General features: G+C 52.3%; 8 protein-coding genes across 8 annotated transcripts; 4 read left to right on the forward strand and 4 right to left on the reverse strand.

Moving 5' to 3' along the window:
• The first annotated feature begins 32 nt into the window (after positions 1-32).
• Positions 33-1946, forward strand: EDD37DRAFT_641258 (ubiquitin carboxyl-terminal hydrolase 8). Its single transcript, XM_062817293.1, has 2 exons — positions 33-953; positions 1002-1946. The coding sequence occupies exons 1-2, from the start codon at positions 294-296 to the stop codon at positions 1848-1850; spliced, it is 1509 nt and encodes a 502-aa protein (XP_062666250.1). The 5' UTR covers positions 33-293; the 3' UTR covers positions 1851-1946.
• A 115-nt stretch (positions 1947-2061) lies between these two features.
• On the forward strand, positions 2062-4348 carry EDD37DRAFT_176652 (prenylcysteine oxidase). Its single transcript, XM_062809915.1, has 2 exons — positions 2062-4194; positions 4249-4348. Exon 1 carries the CDS (start codon positions 2263-2265, stop codon positions 3940-3942), a length of 1680 nt encoding a protein of 559 aa, XP_062666251.1. The 5' UTR covers positions 2062-2262; the 3' UTR covers positions 3943-4194; positions 4249-4348.
• Positions 4347-8114, reverse strand: EDD37DRAFT_176656 (uncharacterized protein). Its single transcript, XM_062809916.1, has one exon. It carries the CDS (start codon positions 7916-7918, stop codon positions 4700-4702), a length of 3219 nt encoding a protein of 1072 aa, XP_062666252.1. The 5' UTR covers positions 7919-8114; the 3' UTR covers positions 4347-4699.
• A 230-nt stretch (positions 8115-8344) lies between these two features.
• Positions 8345-9073, forward strand: EDD37DRAFT_613114 (uncharacterized protein; the record flags this gene model as incomplete). Its single annotated transcript, XM_062815426.1, has 1 exon — positions 8345-9073. One exon carries the CDS (start codon positions 8345-8347, stop codon positions 9071-9073), a length of 729 nt encoding a protein of 242 aa, XP_062666253.1.
• On the reverse strand, positions 8915-9635 carry EDD37DRAFT_669283 (uncharacterized protein). The gene is made up of 2 exons (XM_062819338.1): positions 9525-9635; positions 8915-9475 (listed from the first exon to the last, which is right to left on the reverse strand). The coding sequence occupies exons 1-2, from the start codon at positions 9563-9565 to the stop codon at positions 9163-9165; spliced, it is 354 nt and encodes a 117-aa protein (XP_062666254.1). The 5' UTR covers positions 9566-9635; the 3' UTR covers positions 8915-9162.
• On the reverse strand, positions 9636-11165 carry EDD37DRAFT_641266 (putative NADPH-dependent FMN reductase). Its single transcript, XM_062817294.1, has 2 exons — positions 11047-11165; positions 9636-10879 (listed from the first exon to the last, which is right to left on the reverse strand). Exon 2 carries the CDS (start codon positions 10720-10722, stop codon positions 9967-9969), a length of 756 nt encoding a protein of 251 aa, XP_062666255.1. The 5' UTR covers positions 10723-10879; positions 11047-11165; the 3' UTR covers positions 9636-9966.
• Positions 11166-11423: 258 nt separating this feature from the next.
• Positions 11424-13131, forward strand: EDD37DRAFT_176719 (putative monooxygenase). The gene has a single exon (XM_062809917.1). It carries the CDS (start codon positions 11705-11707, stop codon positions 12872-12874), a length of 1170 nt encoding a protein of 389 aa, XP_062666256.1. The 5' UTR covers positions 11424-11704; the 3' UTR covers positions 12875-13131.
• Positions 13132-15245, reverse strand: EDD37DRAFT_176726 (uncharacterized protein). The gene is made up of 2 exons (XM_062809918.1): positions 14178-15245; positions 13132-14130 (listed from the first exon to the last, which is right to left on the reverse strand). The coding sequence occupies exons 1-2, from the start codon at positions 15089-15091 to the stop codon at positions 13389-13391; spliced, it is 1656 nt and encodes a 551-aa protein (XP_062666257.1). The 5' UTR covers positions 15092-15245; the 3' UTR covers positions 13132-13388.
• Between the last annotated feature and the right edge of the window lie 3 nt (positions 15246-15248).

Raw genomic sequence — 15248 nt, forward strand, 5'->3', positions numbered from 1 at the left:
CTTCCGAATAACTTTTGAATCTAGAGACCATCACACTTGAATGTTTTCTGCCACTCCTGATCGGATTACCAACAATAATAGTTTCTTGGATTTTACGGTCTCGTCAATAGGGCACAATAGCCAGGCAAGCGCTATTGAGTACTTTTATTGGGTTGGAAAAAGCTTGCGCTGTTCAGCTGCAGATATCGCCTCTGCATCACACCATCATCTCCTGAACCAAACATCTACACCTTTCTGCTCTCCATTTCTACGTGTGTACTGCTCTACTCTTGAACGAAGACTACTGGGTAGTCATGGCACTTTCAATGCATATGCCAGCAGCTGGTTGCGAGCATATGAACAATGACGCCATCAGCAGAATACGCAAGTTTCGCTCCAAGCACAACCATGAAGACCTTGTCCAGTACACTTGTCTCGAATGCCCAGCTGCAGGCGGCTTTCCCACATTGGACCAACATTTCTCAGACTCACAGCACGAGTTCGCTGTCAGCCAGAAGTCTGTGTATTGTGGTCGCTGCAATGACCTTGTCTATGACCCTACCTTACTCAGCAACAGCAAGAAACGGAAACTCACAGAGGCAAACGATGAAGACGACTCCTATCTCACCGCCAACACTTCTCAACGACCATGTGGCCGCAGCGGTGTGCGAGGCTTGTTCAATCTTGGAGAGACATGCTACATGAACGCGGTTCTTCAAATGATGGTTCACAACACTCTCCTGGCAAGCTATTTTCTCGGCATGGGCCATCCTACCCACACTTGTCCTATCTCTAAGGAACCAGACAAGAAGAACAATGACTCCGACTCCGAGGACGAGGACGAAGAGAAGAAAGAACAACAGACTTGTGTGGCTTGTGGCATGACAGAGGTCTTCTCGGATGTGACCATGGTTGATCAGCCCCTCCCTGCTCATGCCGTCAACCTGCTATTCGCTTCGTGGAAGAATATACCGGTAAGTTGTGGCCTCTCTCGTAGCTGCGGTGATCTAACATCTCTATAGCAAATGTCCGGCAAAGGTCAACAAGATGCCCAGGAATGGTTCATGTGCATCATCGACCGACTCCATGAGGCTGTAGCTCACTACAAAACTCCTGAAAAGACAAACAGCGCCAACGCAGCAAACGGTATTCCAGCCATTGAGAAGCAATGTGTCTGCTTCTTCCACAAGGTCTTCTACGGACGCTACAATAGTCAAATCACCTGCGACACCTGCCATACGGTTTCTTCTCGGGAGGACGAATTCTCCAGCATCAGTCTCGACTTCAAGAAACAAGTCAAAAAGAAGAAGAAGGCGGCAAAGGATGCTGCTAATGCCGCTGCTGGCGAGGGCAAGGAAAAGGACAAAGAGCCACTCAAGATTGCGATCCCAAGTCTCCACGAGTGCCTACGAAGCTTCACCGCCCCCGAACCTCTATCTCCCGAGCAATACAATTGTCAAGAATGCAACGATAGACGCTCTGCCAGCAAGCAGACACGCATCCGCAAGTTACCTGCGATCCTCTGTGTCCACGTTAAGCGGTTTGGCATGAAGCAACTTGGAACGGGCGTTTACGTTCCCGAAAAGTACGAAGGCAGACTGGACTTCAATCTACACCTCGATATGGCGCCCTATACGACACGACCCCCAACAAACGGTGAAGACAAGGAAAAGTACATGTACGATCTGGACTGTGTGGTGGTGCACCAGGGCGAACACGCGCAGAACGGCCACTATTTCGCCTTCTGCCGCCAGGACACCAAGTGGTTCCGCTTCGACGACGAGATCGTGAGTGCTACTACCACGGAGGACGTCATGAGGCAGGAGGCCTACCTGTTGTTCTACTCGCTCAGGAGCTTGGATAAGATGTAGGTGATGGATGGCGTTGGGGTTGGCGGTTGCCTTGGATCAAACGTGTAGTATAGGACAGGCACGTAGTCTGGATGCAATGACATGCGTACAAGTTAAGAGTCCCGTACTTTCGTGATAGGTGGTTCTAGCTTTGCGTTGACGACGTGGGTCTGTCCTAATATGAACCAGTAAAGTGATTCAGCAGGCATGTTCCGCCATGCCAAAACTGCGAAGATCGTCATGGCACTGGCGGAGGGGATGTTGGCCGCCCTCAACAACGACTCCGCAAAGTCCAGCCCGTCAACACTACGAAACAGGAATCTGGGGCAACAGTCTCCTCGACGCAACGCCCATTGAGATCACTCATCTCATGTGGTGAAAACGAGGTGCAGATGCTGAATGATACATCGAGACAATCACTAATCACGGCGAAATGCATGTAAGATTCATCGCATGCCTGATCTCCTTTGTCGGCTCCGTCATCGCAGACAACTTCCAAGAGCCTCTCCGCAGTCCATCAACCTCTCTATCAAAGCCACATCGCATCGCAGTTGTTGGTGCCGGTCCAGGCGGCTCTGCGACATCATACTATCTCGACAAATTTGCGAGATCTTTGTCCCTTCATCGGCCCCTCGAGATCACCGTCTTCGACACGAACACATACATAGGCGGACGGACTACGACAGTCAACGCCCTCGAGGACCCACGCTACCCGACCGAGCTGGGCGCCAGTATCTTCGTCGAGATAAACCATATCCTCTACAATGCCACCCGAGACTTTGGCCTCATACCCTCCGCAAAGATATATCAGGCGGCGCCGGACTCGAAATATGAGCTGGGAATCTGGGACGGGTTGTCCTTCGTCTTCACATCCGCAACGGAAGATGATACCAGCTCGTGGAGCGGATGGTGGGACATCGCGAAGCTGCTATGGAAATATGGGCTGAGCCCGATCCGCACACAGAGGGCAACAAGGAAGGCCGTGGGCTCGTTTCTGGAATTCTACAATGAACCAGTATTCCCTTTCCCCTCGATCCAGGAAGCAGTGCTTAGCACAGGGCTGGTCGCCTACACCAGCGTCACAGGCAAGGATGTCCTAAATGCGGCCGGGGTGGGTGACCTCTTCAGCCGCGAGATCATCCAGGCCAGCACGCGAGTGAACTATGCCTCGAACCTGGGCGGGATCCACGGGCTCGAGACCCTCGTGTGCATGGCAATCGAGGGCGCCATGGCCGTCGAGGGCGGAAACTGGCAGATCTTCGAAGAGATGGTCACGTCGTCGGCGACCCGTCTACTTTTGAATACAACAGTGACAGACGTGATCAAAGACACCAAGCATGGCACATTCACATTACGGACCACCAACCCGGACGTCAATGAGTTCCTGGGTACAGAGGACGAGGCGGCATTCGACACCGTCGTCCTCGCAGCACCGTACCAATTCGCAAATATATCATTCGCACCTGAACTGGCCAACCCACCCGCCAAAATCCCGTATGTAAGTCTACACGTCACGCTGTTCACCTCGCCGCACCGCTTGTCGCCGTCTTTCTTCGGCCTCGACACACAAGCCGACGTCCCCTCGTCCATCTTGACAACACTACACGAAGGACTGGACGAAGACCTCAGTTCACGAAGGGGTGTCGACGCCGTGGGACCAGCCGGGTTCTGGTCCATCAGCACACTCCGCGTCCTCCACCCAGACACGGACGGGACATTCTTCGGTCCAACCTCGAACCATTCCACAAAGGACTCTCAACCTCAATACCTCTACAAAATCTTCTCGCCCGCGCCCTTGACAGGCACATTTCTCTCTGACCTGCTCGACTTCCCGCACAGTGCTGGCGAGAAGGACGATCCACTCTCCGCGCTGTCCAAGAAAGATGTAACATGGCTGCATGAGAAACTCTGGCACAGCTACCCCTACGAACTGCCCCGAAGTACTTTTGAGAACTTCACTCTTCTCACGTCGTCGGGAGACGATCAAGATCAGAAAGAAGGACTCTTCTACCTATCCGGCATGGAGAGCTTCATTTCGACGATGGAGACGTCCGCGCTGGCGGGCATGAATGTCGCACGACTGATCGTCGATCAACTACACTCACAGTCTTGACGTTACCTTGGCTAAGGTATTAGATAAGCTTACTCCTGCATGACGGAGTGTCTTCTGTACCAATGTCTTGCTCGGCGCTGGAGTTATAAGGGCACTTCTTCCACAATGCCCCGGGCCCACATAGTGAGAATGGTGGAAGACAGTGACTTTGGCATTTTGGCGATTTGTCCTTGGTCAACGGATAGAGTGTCACTTTGGGTCGTCAAAGCACAGGGTTCTACGCGTTGGAGTATGCTAAAGCTCACCTACAAGGTACGTAGTCTAGACTCGAAGAATGAACGATCGAGGGATTAATATCATTAGTAGCTTGGGTCATTGCGTAACTAGTGATTCAAAGAGCCCTGATTACAGCTTCCTTTCAATGCTCATGTGTGTCTTCTCAGCATCGCTGTGCCAGCAACCGCCGAAAACCACTTACTCGCAGACATAGGACATTGCGTTCGTGACAGGGTTCTTTACACGATACATGCGCTATATACTCGCCTGAAGAACTATCCTTGCCACGGATGTCCATCGTCCCGTCATGACCATAAGCCCACAACTATCGGATGCCTGAACGCCGCTGGTATCATATTCATTAAATCCCTATCAATACTCCTCATAAAGATAACGCTGGTCAAAAAAGCACACTTCAGCTCGCACTATAGTCAAGCCTGAACACCCCTTTGGGCGCTCGTCCAAAGGCGTCTTTCAACTGATGCAGGTATACCACAACAGGAGGCCATCAACACATCAACCACTAAGCGGAAGCACTGCCTTAGACAGCGGGTTTAGTATCGACGTCCATCTTGTCATCAGCTGGTGTAGCAGGCTGATTTGGTAGCTCTGCCGCTTTTGCTGGCTCTTCAACAGCCTGCACACCTTCCATTTTCGTTGGGGCATTGGCTGGAGCTGAAGGAGTTTCTGCTGGTGTAGACTGAGGCGGAGGTTGTGGTGTAGAAGTTTCTTGTCCGGGCGTCGGCATGGTAGCCGCCATTGGAGCACCTGATGCACCAGGGCCATTCGCAGTATTGGCCGCATTTGAGGGAGCAGGTGAACCAGTATTCGAAAACCCGACAAAGTTCGGATTTTTGAACCGCTCGATGAAGTTGCGCACATGTGCCATGATTGTAAGCTCTTCCCGATTTTCGCCTCCCGGTTGCAAGGAATGTGGAGCACCATGGAGCAAGCGTCGTTTGACCGATGCAAAGACTTGTTGCCATTCCTCGATTTTGCTCGAGTTGCCAACCTGCTCATACATGGCAGTCTCAAATCTTCGGATTGCTAATAGACCGTCCGTAGTGCAAGGCATGTTTCGTGACGCGGAAGAGGTGATAGGAGGCGGAGGAGGAGGGCCTGGGAGTGCGCCTCCGGACGTTGATTGAGAGACTCCTGGTTTCCCAGGCGCCTGCTGACCAGCACCGGCAAGCGGAGGTTGTGGTGAAGAGAATGGCAATTGTCCGGCTTGAGGAGGTGGATAGAATGGCTGACCCTTTTGACCAGGCGGCACCTGCGGAGGTCGTCCATTTGGACCCGGCGACGCTGATGCTCCTGGTGGAGGCCATGGCATTCCGTTCGGTGGCGGTGGCATTGGACCGTTTGGACCTTGAACAAAGAACGGTGGTGGGGGACCTCTGGGCGGCATACCGTTTTGCTGCGGGTAAGGAGTGCTGTTCTGCCAGTTGAGTGGTGGCGGCGGTCCCTGTTGCGGATTCTGGCGCGGCGCTGGAGGTGGTTTCGGCTTTGCAGCTGCGGCTTGTTGCGCCGCTCTTCTACGTTCTGCTTGCGGCTGGAGAGCCCCAGGAATGGCCTTCCAGAAGAAACCTTTACCCTCCTTTTTGGCTTTGTCGAATAATTTTTCATATTCTTGATTCAGATTGTGCCGTACACTGCTTTGCCAGCCTTCTGAATCGACCCTGTGGACGAAGAAGGGAAACTTGAGCTTCAAAGCCCGGTAAATCTGTTTCAGAGGCAGCGCCTCTGGATGTATGTCAATTAAGATGTCGTAGATGAGGCGCGCATAGGGTTCTGACGGTCGAGCAAGTTGTTCTTCCGTCAGACTTTCTACAGGCGGATATTCTGGTGACGGCGACTTCGACTGTCTAGCCTTCTTCGAGGGTGGCGCATTCTCGGGCTCGCTTGGGACGTCGACTTCGCCGCTGCCTTCGATCGATTGCAAGACTTCGCCGTCCTCACGTCTTCTCTTCTTGTACTTCCTCTTCTCCGGTTTCGACTCGACCAGAACTGGTTCTTCTTCCTTGATGACGGGCGGCTTGGGAAATTTGCCTCGCATCAAGCCAGGTGGCGGCGTCCTTCCTCCATTGGCAGCTTTGGCTTCGGCCAATTTTTGTGCCTTCTCTCTTTCTTTCCGCTCCCTTGTAGACATAATTCCATCCTTGGGCGGACGGCCTGGCCCACGCTTTTTCAGTGGCATAGACTGGCCATCTGGTCCATCTGGTCCATCTGGCACGGTAGGTGACGGTTTCTGGGTGAACGTCAATGTGACCTTAGTCCTAGTCTTGCCGCTGCGTGAAGGGGAGAGACTTTGTTCCTCATCATTCGAGATTGGTGAGAGGCTTTCCTGGGGCGGAGGAGTTAGCTCAAACTCCTCACGCTCTGACTCGTCGCTTGGAGGTTCGGCGTTTCGACCTGGAAGCCGAAAAGTCATCCAGACGTCAGAGATCTGAATTTTGGAGCCGTCACGTAGCCGTCGGACGGATCCACGAGTCAGGTATTCGTCATCCAAGAAGGCACCATTCCGGCCTAGGATTCTCATCTGGAAGTATTCCTCCTTAAAGTCCCACTCTATCTTCACGTGTCGACGCGATATGCTCTTGTGGTTCTCAACTTCTGACTTTTCGGCGGTGCGCATTGCGTGGATGGGAATGAGTGGGCAGTTGTCAGCGTCTGGGATATGATCTGCAGTAACAGGAGCTGGCTGTTCGGTGTCCTGTTCTAGGAGGTTTTCTTGTTCATGTTGCGCTTGCCGTTCAGCCATCTTATGGTAATCGAACGGGATAAGCGGAGGGTTGATAAGCACTTCTTGTGGTTTGACGATGCTACCGCCAGATCTTTCGGACGAGTTCGAACCGAGGACATGACCATCAGCACGCTGCCCATCCTGTACCATGGGTGCATCGTCAACGCCTCCAAAGCCTCCAGCCTCACTGACAACACTGCCTTGCACTTGACTGTCACCCGGCCGAGGCATACCTTCAGACAAGCCCGACCGCCTCCCGCTAGAACTTTGAGCACGATCGCGTTCAGCCTGGGCGGCCTCTTCAGCTCTGGCAAGTGCTGCCTTGTACGCAAAGGCATCGCGACCCAATTCGCATGCATATGTGGTGATGTAATAGTTTCCATCCTCGAATTCAATCTTTGCAAAGGCCTCGATTTCTCTTCTTTCGTTCGGCACATCCTGCGATGCAAGGGGTAGTTGCGACTCCTGATAGTCCATAGCCATGGGTGCTTCGCCGATCAGAGTCGTCTGTGATGCTTCGAGAAGATCGCTAGGAATGGCGGAAGAGAAGGGCTCGGGAGCTACGTCGGTCATGAAGTCGTCCGTAGGTAGTGGGGGCAGTGGAGGAAGCGACATATTATGGTTCGTGTCTGCTTGGTGAAGGATCGAATATGGCTCGTTTGAGGCGGATTGGACCGGTGCGTCATCTGTGACTTCCATTCTGTCTTCACCTGCGTTTGTAGGCGGCTCTTGCTGTTCCGTCTTCACGTTTGGAGTCTTTGCGTTTAGGGTCGGACTTAGGGGCGCCAGAGCGGCCAACAGGTTGCCCACGGCCTGATTGCGTTGTTGCGCATCCATCTCGACCCAGGAATGACCTTCTTGGTCTGATTCTATTTGTTCTGCTTCATCTTTCGAGTCGTTGTTGTGAGGATTCGAGTGGTCGGACCATGTTGGCTCTTGAAAGTTATGCAGGTCTATTGAGGGCGATGGAAAGTCGGGCAGACCTCTTGCAGACGTCGCGATTGCCTGCGACGACATTACGAGGTCTGCGCGAGGGAGGGAGAAGGCGCGTTACGGGGGACTGGTGAAGGCGCACTCATGCAGCAGACTCGAGTGAAGTTGTCGAAGTTCTTTCGGGCAACGGAACAAAAAGTCTAGTCTTTAGAAAGGCGGCGGGCGGGCTCTTGCGCCGTCGCCAAAAGCCAAACGGAGAAGTGACAAAAGTGAATACCAGCCAATCACCGCATCACCTGCTACCGATGAGATTTTGTTCCCCAGAAAATACAAGGCTTATCACATGCATGCATGTATCATTTACTAGGATAAGATACGTGACTCTGTTTTGGTCCTTTGAGTCATTGGTTGTTGAGTAATAGAATTGCTCGTCGAGTCCAATGACTTGACTGTTTCCCACAGCCCAAGGTCGAGGCCCATTCGAGACTTGTATGGCTTTTTTAAGACAACATGCCTGCTAAAGTAAAACAAAAGTCCGTACAGTCTGCGAAAGAAACAACCGTCCAAGTCAAGAAATCTCAACCACCGGACTGGCCATCCTTGACTCCTCTCATTCCGGCAGAACATCTCTTCATCGAAACGGTATTACCAGGGCAAATCTTGATAGTCCGGAATATATTCACCTCCACTCTGTGCAGGAATCTCGTGTCGTTTCTGTCGTCCTTGCCATTGACCACAACACCCGGGAAGCCAAAGCGTGGAGAAGCAGTCCGGGTCAACGACCGATTCCAAGTGGACGACCCTGTCTTTGCAAGGACGCTTTGGGAGAACACCGGCTTGGAATCACTACTGAATACGGCTGAAGTAGAGGAGACAGCGTTCGATGGCAAAATCCTCGGCTTAAATCCCAACATTAGGATATACAGGTATCGACCTGGACAATTCTTTGACAAACACTATGATGAGAATAATAAATTACAGTTTGGCGATGACAAAATACCCGCCAAAACGACCTGGACCTTGCTGATTTACCTCACCACCTGCGAAGGTGGCGAAACTGCCTTCTACCCAGAAGCTCTCAAAAAAGGTGAGCAAACACCTGAGCCTACAGTGGTTGGACTTGAGGCTGGGATGGCTCTACTCCATAAGCATGGTGAAGACTGCCTATTCCACGAAGGCAAGGATGTGAAGAGTGGCGAAAAATGGGTTCTGAGAAGTGATCTCGTTGTCCGAAGATGAGAACAGGCATCAAACAGATACCTCGCTTGCTGGTGGCACTATCGATGGCTTCGAGTGCTGATACAAAAGTGGTTGCCTCAACCTCCTTATCATCGACGCATATGTTCTGCGTCAGTCTCTGGGACGGTGTTCTCACGAGCTTCAGCAAGCATCGTGTCGACGCCTTTGTCCTTGAGAGCTTTCTGCTGGATGATTAGCTGGTCGATGGCACGAAATCTCAACTCAAGTGCGTACCGATAAACAGGACTTGTATTGCTTGAAAAGTGGTTCACACTCGTCCGTTGAGGAGTGCCCCCGAAGATATTCTGCAAAAGAGTCAATCCTGATGTGCTGCTAGCTGTGTATAATTGGACCAATATCGTACTTTCCGAGTACCATTTCAGAAAACATGTATCATACTTTCTACAAATCAGAGTCAGCGAAACCCAGAGCATCTCTCAAACAAGCTTACTCCTTGACCTCATTGCATTCTGGCGCTAGCGAGGCCGACATCCTTCGAAATGCTGATATACGCTTGGAGTGACGTGGTTTAGAATTCGCCTTTGCAGAGAGCCTTGAAATTCGTCTACTGAAGGCTGCAGCAGGGTCCGATCTCCATCCCAAAGCCGGAGCGGAAAATCATTTTGCCGCTCCGCCTTTGCTCTAAGAAATGCGCTCGGCCCGCACCCTCGGTCATTATTGTTCCTTTCTTCCAGTATCGGTCTGCTGTTCTTTCCACAACATGTGCTACCGCGCTCTCCTTGCTTAGGACTGAAGAAGATCGTGATCAACCATTCAATCGTTAAGGCTACAGTATTGACTTGCACCGTCGCCGTAAAGCCGAAGTAACAACCAGTCTTCCAATATCTCGCATCGAGTGCCCATACCGCATTCACTCCTTGGAAGATGCAGTCTCACTCGTTAAGCAAGCTAATCAACTCCCAGAAAGCAGTACAAATCTCCTTACTCTCCTTCGCCCAGAGCGCCTCCGACTTGCCCTCGCCCTCCCCGTTGGCCTTCGCATCGCTAAGCGTCTCCAACGCGTTCTCCTTATCAATCACCTCACTCTCCTCCGCAATACTCACTTTCAGTCCCAGATCTTGGCCAGTCGCAGCTTTCACCAGCGCCGCCCGGTCCGGAAACGTCAAGCCAACGGTTTCCTTGACCACCTTCATATCCACACCCTGCAGCACCTGCTGCAACTGCACCGCGGCCTTCCCACCACCATGTCCACCATAGCTCACCACCAAGGCCGGCTTGCCTTTCCACTCGTTGAACAAGTAGTCGATCGCGTTCTTGATGCTGGCCGGATACCCCCAGTTGTACTGCGGCGTGACAAAAACGATTGCCTGATACGAAGATATAAAGTCGGACCACTTGCGTGTGTGCTCGTACTTGTACTCTGACGACGAATGGATTCGCGACGGAATGCCTGGCTCATTGTAGAGTGGCAGTGGATGGTCGTTGAGGTCGATGAGGCTGAGCTCATACGGTGTCGCGCTTGGATGAGCCTTTTGGTATGTTTTGAGCGTGTCGAGGACGAACTGCGTGATCTGAAGACCTGCTCGTGGACTGCGCTGGCTGCATACTATGACGCCGATCCTGTTAGGAGCCGGTGCAAGTGCTGCATTGATGGCGCTTGAAAGGTTGGAGGTGGTCGTGCTGGCCATAGTGAAGTGTTCCGCCGAGAGGAAAGACTGGCGGCAGAGATCTCAAGAATGTAGTTGTAGTTATTGCCCTTGGATCTAGAAATGTCTGATCGCGTCCGTTGTAGCCTTGATACGCGTCTGCAATGTGGTGTATACGTCAGGCACCTTGGTATGTCTGCTGTTACTCACAAAGTCAGGTAAAGTGTGAAGATGTGTTGTAAAATGAATGATTTCCATCAAGATATTGACTGGATGCTGCACTTTTATATCCTCATTGCATTACAGTATAAATCCTGAGAGAACTCTGTAAATACAGTACTCCAGACCATCAACGCCAACACTCACACAAATAAAACCTCACATTGGGCGTTCACCGAGCGCTTCGGGCCTGACCTGCAAAGTGTCTGTATGAGTTGAAGTATGTCCATGTCCTATTCGCGGGGACGAAACGGCGCCGAACAAGCATTGTCGCGCATTCATGAACCCTGGATTGGGGAAGGCCGAGGGGTCACTCCATTGTGGATGGCGTCCGACACTGCGCAGTGTCCAATCATTAAACACCTGGTCGGAATTTGGCGCTCAGACCCCCAATAGGCATCATTGGGGGCCAAAGTCCGTCCCTCTGAGGCTAGTGTAGGCCATCGGTCTCGGTCCTACCGCACTTCTAATCCAACCGAGATCTTGTCGCTGTGGAACACCGAGATTGATCAACGACATCTACTACCGGCTTCACATCTTGACCCTAACTTAGCGACATCGAGATTGTTGTTCAATATTGCGCAGTCTCCAATCAGATGATTGCTGCGACATGCACAAGCAACGGTCCGGTCGTAATACGTGTATGCGTACTCCGTATCTGCCCGTGTCAGCGTTAAACAAGAGCCTCACACGGATGGCTTGAAGAATGGCATATATAATATCCCGACTACATCTGGTGTCTGCAGAAAGGTAGGTCTATACACAGACAATAGCACAAGTGTTCCCTTGCGTCCAATAAACAATCATGAGCAGCCTTCGCATCGCTATCGTTGGCGGAGGGCCGGCAGGCTTAGCCCTGGCCCGACTTCTCCAGGTTAACAACATTCCCTGTACTGTGTTCGAACTCGACCACACTGCGGGCGAAAGAGATCAAGGCGGTACGGTCGACTTGCACAAGCGAGGCGGGCAACTCGTTCTGCAAGAAGCTGGTCTCTTCGACGAATTCAAGCGACTTTCTCGCCCAGAAGGCCAGGCAATGAAACTTCTCAAGTACGACGGCACAGTAGTCCTCGACGAGAACACATCCGGCATTCACCGACCGGAAGAATTCGACGACCGTCCGGAAATCGACCGCACAGCGCTGCGCCATATGCTCCTGAATTCTCTACAGCCTGACACTGTGGTCTGGGGCAGAAGGCTGATAGCCGTGGAGGAGTCACCGGAAAAGGCTGGAAAGCACGACCTGCACTTTCACGACAGCGTGGAGGAGGGCTTCGATCTCGTCGTCGGCGCAGACGGTGCCTGGTCCAAAGTGCGCGCTTCTCTCACGGATCAACTACCAGTTTATTCGGGCGTCACTGGGATCGAACTGTGGGCAACAGAAATCGAGCAACGGCACCAGTGGCTCAGTGAATTTGTCGGCGCCGGCAGCTGTTTCATGTTCGACGAGGGACGTGCGATCCAGGCTCAAAAGAATGGCAACAACAGTATCCGGATATATGCCAGTGTGCGGCAACCGGAAGACTGGCTTGAAACCTGCGGCATTGACTGGTCTTGTCCAGAAGAAGCTAAGAAGAAGTACCTTGACGAATATTTCGCCGACTGCGCACCCGAGTTGAAGCGAGCTGTTCTCGATGCAAATGACAAAGTCGTGCCGCGGAAAATGTGGATGCTCCCTGTCGGCTGGCGATGGGACTCACGTCCAGGACTAGCTCTTGTGGGAGACGCAGCTCATCTCATGACCCCATTCGCAGGGGTGGGCGTAAACCTCGCTCTGGCCGACTCTCTGACTCTTGCGAAGGCGATAGTGGCTTGTGGTGGCAAGGCTGAGCGTTTGTCAGACGCCATCGCAGCTTATGAGCAGGAGATGTTCCCTCGCGCCGAACAATTTGCCCAGAGGACTGCAAGGGGTCTCGTCGGTCATTTCTCTGCCAATGGCGTGGAGGAAATGGCTGCACGTATAGCAGGCAGGTGAGATGGCTGCTGCTATTGGGAAGAGGTTCTGCTGCAACAATACGACCACGATAGTTGGGATCGCGATACCAACGTAATGGCAAGGCAATGAGATGGGTCGGTGTGGTTACTGCTTCTTTTTGGGCCTGGATCGAGCATAGCAAGCAAGATATTTCAATGAAACACCATTCTTGTAATCCGAATTCTAGAGGTTTAGCTGTTACCGAGGACGTTTGCCTGACGAATCGTCAATATTGACGTGACTTTGTTGTGGCGATGCGCAATATTTGCTGGAGAGCAAAGGTCGGATCGTAACCAGAGTTCTTCATGCTGAACGATCCATGGTGTCCCCCAAGTCCGGCGGAGCAGTGCACTAGTCGCAAGTGACCGTCTCCGTTGTTACTGCCGGCGATACGGCGGTAGAGGTGACCTTGAGTTGCCTGTTGCATGAGAACGAAGTCTGCAAGCCCATCCTGTTGGTCACTCGGCGTTTTGTGCCATCACCGGAGTCTACTCTCGCCCGACATTCGTTGCTCCTACAGTAGGGGTGTGTCCGGATACAGAGTTTCCTTAGACCGCTGGAGAACGGCCAGATATTGGCCGCCGAGAGCCCAGCGGTTGTTCATGGTCTCGAGGACTCTCCTTAGCGCGTGATATGCATCGGCTGACTCTCTGGATCCCGTCTCGTGAACAAGCCAGCCATATGTGGCAGCCGCCATATATATACAGTCGCCAATGAGTGGGCTTATGGCAGCCGGATTGTTCGTCATTTCCACATGTAACAGCTGGCTGAACTGTAGTATATCAATGGCGGCTTGTTTCATTCCAGCTATAGAAATTGTCATCATCTCAGTCTCCTCTACTGAATTCGTGCCGTGATTAGTCTCGCTACAGGCAAAAGGGTCATAGAGGTGGAGTAGACCACCATAACACAATGCCAGAGACGTTCCATACTGCATCGGGGATCGTTGTAAATCGGCAGGCAATAGGTTAGTCAAGGCTTGGAACGTGCGGTGTAGTTGTATCGCTTCAGTGAAGCGCATTGGAGAGTCACTCATGTTGTCATTCAGCAGACGATTGAGTCTACCGAGCAAGTGGCATGCCTGGGCTGTCCTTGCAAAGGGTCCCGCCTTGACTTTAGTAGACGACGAGACGTATATCGGTTCGCTGGTAGTCATTTCGCCTTCATCCCACAGAGTGTCATCTACTGGGAGAGTGTCGCCTCTGGCAGGGTCATCTGTCGCCAGGGGGTGACCATAGGTGCCGAGATTGACGTACCTAGAAAGAGTAAGTCATCGTTGAGGATCGGAATCACCAGTCCGTACCTATCCAAAAGCATGATAGCCCACCAAGTACGCTTCTGTTCTTCCACCTCTGCCCAGGCGCCGACCCTTTTCAGCACCTGCGGAGCATGCCGACGGTCATTGATGCCTAGGACGTGACCGAATCTGGCACAGTGACCGGCGCTGAGGTATGCCGCTGGATAGATTGCATGGCCGATCTCATAAGCCGCAACCAGAACGTTGGCCTGCAAAGTCTGCAATGACATCAATGCATTGGATTCTGCTAGGAAACACATACGCTTGGCGAGAAAGTAGAGCGGTGATCGAACGCACTGCAGTCCTTTGCTGGGAACCTGGGTAATGAGCTTCATGGAGAGTAAGAGCAGAGCAAAATCGAAGGAGAGCTCCATCGCAGGATTTGACAAGGTCAACTGCATGCGCTTTTTGGAGATAAATGGTAGCCAGGTGTGGATATTGGCAAAGAATCGATCCACAACGTCCTGGATGTCGAGGATTGAGGTACCCAATGTAGCCAAAACCTCTGGAGGAACAGGGAGCGATGGTTTGACGACGGTCATTCGGCTTTCTGTGAATAACTGGGCATCGAGAAAGAAAGCTGTGGGGAATGTCGAAGCAGTATCATTCGTGAAGCCCGATTCGAGGCTCGACGACGGCCTCCTGCTGATGGACTTGATTGGCTCGTGCCACCCAAGGTCAGACCGTCGACCTTCAAGCCGCGCCTCCAGATCAGCAATTTTCTGTCTCATGACGGCGAAGTCGTCGGCGTTGGGGCTCTGGGTGGTCTCGGAATAGTCGCATGCTCGAGACATGCGGCTGCAGAGAGCGCAGCTAGGCAAGTCTTTCGAACATTTTCGCTTCGCCTTTCGGCAGGCCACACAAGCTTGAGGCGCTTTGGGTATGTCCGAGCCGTCTACGTCCATTGCCATGGCGGACATTATGTCTTCGGAACGTCCGGTATGTCAAACCAAACCCAAGTGCTGCTTAGTATTTGCTCAGGCAAAGTAATTATATGTCTTGCTGTCAAGCATAAGAGTGACGGAGCTTGGTTATTAGGAGATAAAAGGCAGGACAGATAGTATGGAGTAGGGCTAA

This window comes from Exophiala viscosa (genome assembly GCF_022695815.1).
Source record: "Exophiala viscosa unplaced genomic scaffold EDD37scaffold_13, whole genome shotgun sequence".
Taxonomy (NCBI): domain Eukaryota; kingdom Fungi; phylum Ascomycota; class Eurotiomycetes; order Chaetothyriales; family Herpotrichiellaceae; genus Exophiala; species Exophiala viscosa.